Source organism: Drosophila ficusphila, unplaced genomic scaffold (genome assembly GCF_018152265.1).
Source record: "Drosophila ficusphila isolate 14025-0441.05 unplaced genomic scaffold, ASM1815226v1 contig_580, whole genome shotgun sequence".
Classification (NCBI taxonomy): Eukaryota; Metazoa; Arthropoda; class Insecta; order Diptera; family Drosophilidae; genus Drosophila; species Drosophila ficusphila.
In genome coordinates, this window is record NW_025064510.1 from 1,100,091 (window position 1) to 1,108,065 (window position 7,975).

At 46.9% G+C, this 7,975-nt stretch overlaps 1 protein-coding gene across 1 annotated transcript; it reads left to right on the top strand.

The window, feature by feature from the left end:
• Window positions 1–4,432: 4,432 nt before the first annotated feature.
• On the top strand, window positions 4,433–5,556 carry LOC122320486 (activity-regulated cytoskeleton-associated protein-like). Its single transcript, XM_043208594.1, has 2 exons — window positions 4,433–4,790; window positions 4,853–5,556. Exons 1-2 carry the CDS (start codon window positions 4,433–4,435, stop codon window positions 5,554–5,556), a joined length of 1,062 nt encoding a protein of 353 aa, XP_043064529.1.
• Window positions 5,557–7,975: the final 2,419 nt, after the last annotated feature.

Here is a 7,975-nt window from a genome sequence, read left to right on the forward strand (position 1 = left end):
TATTTCATTTTTTCCATTAATGATTCTTTTGACTTGCAACCAACTGTTACTCAGTCACTCTTTTAATTACGCTTATGTGTCTCTGTTCTTTTTCTCTTCTTTTTTTTTTTTTTATTGGTTCTCTTGACTTGCAACCAACTGTTACTCAGTCACTCTCTTAATTAGGCTTAAGTTATTTTGAATTGTGATCAACTCTCTCTCTCTGCACTCTCTCTTTATTAGAAGTTGGTCTTCCGCTTACTATCATGATTATCATCGTTTACCTTACCACCCTCAACGTGAGCATTTATTATATGTTGGCAGTGGTAGGGCACAATAAGAGCAGAGGAACAAGTAGAACACAAGAAGACAGAGGACGAAAGAAAAAAAAAACGACACATGCATTTGTACCAAGTACCGCAATATCACGAAATGTCGTCTTGCAAATATATGTATGTACATATTTAATTTAAATATTGGTTACTGTTTTTTTTTTTTTTTTTTTTTTGTAGTTTTACCTCGTCGCCAATGTAATGACCCAAGAATCACTCCCTTTTAGAATGAATATATGTGTTATTTGGTTTATGTTATTTTGCACTTTTGCACTTTATTTCTGGACCGGCGATGCTGGTCCATCGATCGTACGTGTCACACTACTAGAACATAATATAGAGAAATATTGAATCAATCGTTGACTTCGGCGCTGACGTCGCTGCTACCGCCATCGCCCTCGCTCTTCGCTGCAGGTTCCCACAGGAGCTATATGATAGAGTTATCCGATTTCGATAAAATTTAAACCGAAATTCAATAGTAGTTATAAAATGCCATCTGGAAGAAATCAAGTCGATCTGATCAAAAACAACGGAGTGAAATTTTTTTTTTTCAATCTCTCGTATGGGAGCTATCCGATATAGTCGGTCCGTTCCGACTTATATACTGCGTGCAATAACTACACACCTTTTGGGAAAGTTTCAGCAAGATAGCTTTAAAACTGAGAGACTAGTTTGAAGGGAAACAGACAGACGGACAGACGTACAGATGGATTTCGATTCAGATCGTGATGCTGATCAAGAATATATATACTTTATAGGGTCTGAGGTGGCTCCTTCACTGCGTTGCAAACTTCTGACTGAAATTATAATACCCTTTGCTCTGCAAGGGTATAAAAATACCGATCCTCAACCGTCAACCGCTGCATTTCCCTAAGTCTAAAGCTAGAACTTCCTACCTCTCTTCCTCATAAGCCTAAGCCAACATTACCGCCCTGGTTTCTAGATATCAATCTGATAGATACCCGACTCAGCCGCCTAAAATAATCTGACACAAACAAGGACATATTTGTCCAACAATTTTTGGATATTAAACACCAGCTCATGAGCAACAACTTCACGCTTCTGTTCACAGACGGATCCTTGAGCAAGAAAATAATTGGCTTTGCAGTAACGACAGAAGATGAAACACTAAAACAAGCTGTCCTTCCAAGCTATTCAACAATTTATACGGCAGAGGCGATTGCTATTCTTGAAGCCATCAAAATAGCAGCCAAGATTAGAGGGAAATTTTGCATCTGCTCAAATTCCCTATCCACATTGGAAGCATTAGCAAACATAAACAATTCCAGCTTTTATGTAACATCTATCCGTGACCTACTGATAAAATATAAAAACAAAATCAAGCTCCTATGGGTCCCCAGCCACGTCGGAATCAAAGGCAACGAAATAGCCGATGCAGCAGCGAAAGGAGCGACCATCGCTCCACTACTCACTGCAACAAATGTAAACCGTAGAGACATTAACAAACAAATAAAAACTGAGTCCCTCAAAAATAAACCTAAAATGTTGTGGTATCAACAAATCAATCCTGAAGCAAAAAGCATAGCTGACTACACTAAAACTTCACAGACCGCCAACCTACCAAGAAGAGAGATCACTAAAATAATCCGGCTTCGACTTGGCCACACCAGGCTCACCCACAAACATCGCTTTTCACAACCACCAAACTACCAATGCCAGTTCTGCACCACGGACCACATATCTATCTCCCATATCCTTGACGACTGTACCGCACTACAAACACATAGAACAAATTCTCCAAACATTAAACTCACGGAACTGTTAGTAGACCCTAATCCTGCAAACCTCCAGCTAATTATAAACTTCCTAAAATCAGCTAACCTTTTGCATCTTTTATAAACCAAAAACTCATGTAAACTGTAAATAACTTGTTAATATATTCGTAAATATTTGTTATAAGTTTAATATTTAAGCAAATATGTAACACACACTCCGGCCGAAAGTCACCACTGTTATGGCCGATTCCCGTCTGTACCTAAAGTTTGCAACTTTTGAGTGCAGAGTACAATAAATAAATAAATAATAAATTACTCATATTTTTATCAAAGAATTTAAATATTAAATACAAGCTTTTAAATCTAAGGGATAAATTTTAGCATAGCGGTACAGGGAAATGTCTACAACTAAGGATGCTTTAGAGAAGGTAATTATAGAACACCCAGAGTTCGTTAACAGAAGTAAGTTCATTTTAGGAAAACATAATAAGCCAATTACAATATATGATTTCGAATATAAGTACATGGAAGAGTTTGGCTTACGGTTTTCACCATAGATAAGCTGCTCAAGCACACAAAAGGCAATAATACTATCAACTATTCCTCAAGTAAAAGTAGAATCTGTCCTAGACCGCAACGAAATGCTGGCAGGAAATATACAACTCAATATCAGCTTAAATATTGCTAATCAGGCTAATGAGTAGCCAATGGTTAAGACTAGAAAAATTCTTGGCTAATAAAAAGACCGAGATTTTGAGAAGTGTGACGAACCCACCTAGAAGGCGGGTACGCCACAATCATAACCATAACCAAGTTAGTCTTAAGAGACTTATCGTGAATTATATTAAATATTAAGTTACAACCACTATAAAGAAGTTACATCTAAGATCCAAGTCCGGGGTAGCAACGCCTACCGATATTTAGCCGAGACACCTTAAATACTAGATAAGCAAAGGAGTTAGGATTTCGACAGTAGGAAAATACCAGAAATCCCGAATGCGGGAAAAAGGGGGAAGAGGGTCACGCAGAGAGGGAGCGTGGTTTCCTCGATCCCTTCTCTCGGGTTCGCGGAACGGGGCGGACGTATGCCTCTCGAACTCCTCTTGGCTTCCGGGATCGTGGTACGGAGCAGACGTGAGCTCCTCGAGTTTTCTTCCTCGCCGGCAGAGGATCGCGGGATAGGCCATCTTCGACGCCTAACGCGACCGTCCTCGGGCTCCTGGTAGAATTCGTTCCGACAGTGAGGGTTAGCCAAGACCCACGCGGTGTTTCGCGGGCGTTTATAAACGAGGCTCAGAGCATTTTGAAAGCAAGATAGTCGAGGTTAGTACGACCAGGCTCACACGTGTTTACGACGGTGTAGCTGACTCTATTGAAGTGATACGGAATAAATTGTGAAATATATACGAAGTGTGCGTTTTTCCTGCGTAGACCAGGATCAAACCTAACCCCTCCCCCCCCACCTCTGTAGTTCGGGGATTCGAGCGCGGACAACCTTCCCGCCGGATCTGCCTACTAACTCTCCCACCTCCTCTGTAGTCCGGGGATTCGAGCGTGGACACCCTTCCCGCCGGATCTGCCTACTAACTCTCCCGCCTCCTCCGTAGTTTGGGGACTCGAGCGTGGACGCGCTTCCCGCCGGATCCGCCAATCCAGCCACCCTGCTCCCACATCCGCAAAGTATTCTCCCGGCTTGGCCTCGGCCGAAGGTCCAGCCCTGTGAATTTTTCGCCTCCGACGCGAAAACTCAAAACTCTTGTGCCTGCAAAGTATTCTTCCGGCTTGGCCTCGCCCGAAGGTCCAGCCCTGTGAATTTTTCGCCTCCGACGCGAAAACTCAAGACTCTTGTGCCTGCAAAGTATTCTTCCGGCTTGGCCTCGCCCGAAGGTCCAGCCCTGCGAATTTTTCGCCTCCGACGCGAAAACTCAAGACTCTTGTGCCTGCAAAGTATTCTTCCGGCTTGGCCTCGGCCGAAGGTCCAGCCCGGTGGATTTGTCGTCCCGCACACGAAACACACATCGTAACCCGAGGATTGCGTTCCGTACTGGAGAGGTCGTCTACGGATCCTACCTCCCTCGCCTCCGGTGAAGACTCGGCCCTCAAAATCATCCGTTTCCCCTGTGGGACGTTTCCCCCTTGTCCGGCGTTTCGGTGAATTACAAATATTCTTGTAAAGGACCCTGGTACTCGACTGAGATCTGTACCCCGGCCCAGAAAACATCCTTACAAGTGGCGCCCGAGCAGGAACACCGAGACTAGCTAGGGATTTACCGAAGTGGCCTAAAGACCCACTTAAAAGACAGGAAGAGTCACCCGGAGACGCGACGACCCGCCAGGAGGAAATAGGAGGATATAAGTAAGAGGTACGCCCTGGAAGACAACACGATGAGTACTCCTAAGGGATCAGACGGCGAGTACGAAGAAGCCGATTTTATCAAAAACCCTGGTGTAGGAGTTCGCTGGATTTATGCCCGCCGAAGAGACGAGCTCAACTCCCTTGCCGTCGAGTTCGGCTTTAAAGCTGACGGTACCGTCGAAGAGGTCAGGAAGGCGTTCGCCAACCTGGTCAGTTCAGGATCCTTTCCACAACGAGTGTGGAATCGACTGGCCGAGCTGCAGGAACGGTATAGCAGTCGGGCCCCGAGTCCTGTCCCAACATGGAAGAAGGACGAGACCGACCAATTTACGGAGTCCCTCCGGGTCCCTACCGTCTCTGACGCTGTGCCGATCGAGATTCCAGCACGTTATCGAGGGGTACACCCCGGAACACCCCGTAACACCCCGGCCTCCTGGTGCCGCCGACAGCTCCCCGCGTGGTCACGGATCCACGGGGACAGGAGGCCCGAAGTAATACGACTTCCACCCAGCATTTGATCCCCGAGAAGATCCATAAGTGGAACCTACGGTTCGACGGTAGCACAGACCCGTTGACGCTCATAGCCGCACTCGAGGAGAAGATGACGACGTACAGGATAAACCCGGAAGAGATTCCCCGGACTATGTCCGAAATCCTTGAGGGCCCGGCGGCACGGTGGTTTCGCACTAGCCATCTACAGTCCGCCTCTTGGGGAACTTTCCGGAAGGAATTTCTAGATTTCTTCTTACCTCCTCGGTACTTCGAAAGATTAGAGGACGAGATACGGACGCACGTGCAAAGAAAAGGAGAGCCTTTCAAGACATATATGATCGAGCTCAGGACGAAGATGCAGCAGGCCGGATACCGAGAAGAGGAAGAGCTATACCGAGCATATGAAAACATGGCCCCAGAGTACCGACTGTATATCAAGCGCAACGAGTTCACGACGCTGAAACAGTTGACCTACATGGCTACCGAGTATGAGAGTATCAAGCAACTCGAACCGACTCGAAGTGAAGCCCCAGTAATGACGACCGGAAACGACGAGGGATCGCGAATTCGACGGCTGCCAAACCCCTTCCGGGACTCGGAGCCTATCATGCCGACAGAATACGCGACTCACCGGATGATCGGGCAAGGGACCCCCGAATAGACGCGCAGCAGGCCTGCGGCCGCTGCTGCGAGAACGGACACTTCCGCCGAGACTGCCGCAACCCACGCCGCGACTTCTGTTGGGACTGCGGCCGAGTAGGAGTTCTAACTATAGGATGCTGCCGCCGGAATGCCTCGGGAAACGGAGAAAGTCTTCGTCGGAATTCGGGTACGGCGGAGACACACGAAGCAGCGACCCGACCCCAACCAAACCCCCGTTAAGAATACACGGTGGGCTCATCACGGCCGCGACCAAAATCGCAGGAAAGTGGGTAGACGCCCCCGCCGATACGCCGATCGGTCATGTCTGGACGTGACGAAGTCGTGGCGAACCCCGATCACGTTGGCGGGAACCACAGTAGGGGAGACCGGGGGGGTTTTGAGACGGGTTTTGTTTTTTGACAAAAAATATAATAGAAAAGCCATTTTTCTGCCCGTACAAATTTTTTAATCATAGTTCAGTGTAATTTCACTCAGACAAGAGTATAATTAGTTGAAATTTTAGTTCGACCTTCAAGTTTTCCCAGCCTGCTCAAAAGTTGTTTTTTATGGATTTTCGCAATGTTCGGGGGGTTGTGAGACACAAATTTATAAGAATGAAAATGGCTTAATTTTATCAAAATTTTTTATTTTAATCTTTAATAATTATATATATACAATTATAATATATATATTATATGATCTACCAACGGACCGTAGCCGCTTTTTCTCGATAGCAACCTCTTTTATAGCAGCCACAAAAACATTGACATCAATCGCAGATTTGGCAGTCTGACTATACTTATGACGCACCATGATGACTAAAGAAAGAAAAAACGATCATCAAAAACACTGAATCAATCAAAAATATCAAAATTATCATTAAACGTTTTGGTTGTGTACAGAAACACTATATCAGGCTATAAAATACAATTTTATGTTCCTAGATGACGCGGTAATAGAATGTCTCATAACCCCCCGAGAACGTTGTCTCACGACCCCCCCAATAGCTATATTTTAAATATGGCTTCTGCTTTACGGATGCATTAAATGTTTATGCAAAATTTGTTCCGGGTGTCAAAAGGCTACTCACCAAGGAATGTTTCGGATGTATGCACTCTCGCAAATAGCTTGTAAAACAAAGCGAAAAGACAGCAAAAACGAATGGTCTACAAAACTTTCGATCACAAAATTGGAGTTGCCATTTGGGAAGACATAAAGAATCGGCATGAGCGGAATATTTGTGATGTGGAAATGAAGATTGGAAACAAGCAAGAAGTTTCACAGTCAGCTGGTAGATGTCGCGCTTTTTAGTTCAGGGCTGTAAGCGCGTCTCACGACCCCCCGTGTCTCACGACCCCCGGTCTCCCCTACAATTACCCATGTTGGTGATGCCCACCTTGAAGCAACAGGAACGCGCTTGCAATGCGGGCAAGCCACCCTCTATTTGCGGCCGGAATCCCAAGTAGTAGGAGAGCAGTTGTTAACCCCGGTATTCATGCCCCGGGGAGACGAACGAGGAGAAGCAGTACACCTTGTCCAGCTTAGAGCCCAATCGGGGGCTGCTGGACAACGAGGAAAAGCAGTACAGCCTGTCGAGTCTAGAGTCCAATTGGGGACTGCCAGACAAGGAGAAGCGGAGATTCCCGGCACCACGCCGGAACGAGCCACGACAATACCAACCGAGACATCTGCCGGGACGGAGGCGGAAGAACACGGCGAAGGAGCCCAGGCAGACCCAGAGAAGGTATCCGCGATTAAGGGGTTGAAGGCGCCCACCAACCTAAAGGAACTCCGCCAATGGATCGGGATGGCATCCAGGTATCGGAGATTCGTTCCTAATTTCGCGACCATCGTACAACCAGTCACCGCGCTGCTGAACCGGACCGGAACAGCAAGCTGCATTGGAAGAAATTAGAAGATGCCTGACCACTACCCCCGTGTTGGGTTGTCCGGATTTCGACCAAAAGTTCATTTTGCAGACTGACGCGAGTGACGTCGGCTTGGGAGCGGTGTTATCTCAGGGCATCGAGGGACAAGAGAAGGTCGTCACATTCGCCAGCCGCCGACTAACCCCCGCGGAACTTAATTACACGACGACCGAGAAAGAGTGTCTGGCCATTATCTGGGCCATCAGGAAGATGCGGTGTTACCTGGAGGGCTACCGATTTGAGGTCGTTACCGACCATTTGGCCCTCAAATGGTAAAATTCCATCGAGAGTCCTTCCGGCCGAATAGCGCGCTGGGCATTGGAACTTCAACAGTTCCAATTTGACGTGCGCTACCGACGAGGGAGTCTGAACGCCGTAGCCGATACACTTTCGCGACAGCCCCGCGACGTACTCCAAGGAGCGGTTGAGCTCGAGGACCAGTGCGAATGGATCAAGAAGATGAAAGAGAAGGTGCGCGACGAGCCTGAGAAGTTCTATAGGAACATGGGT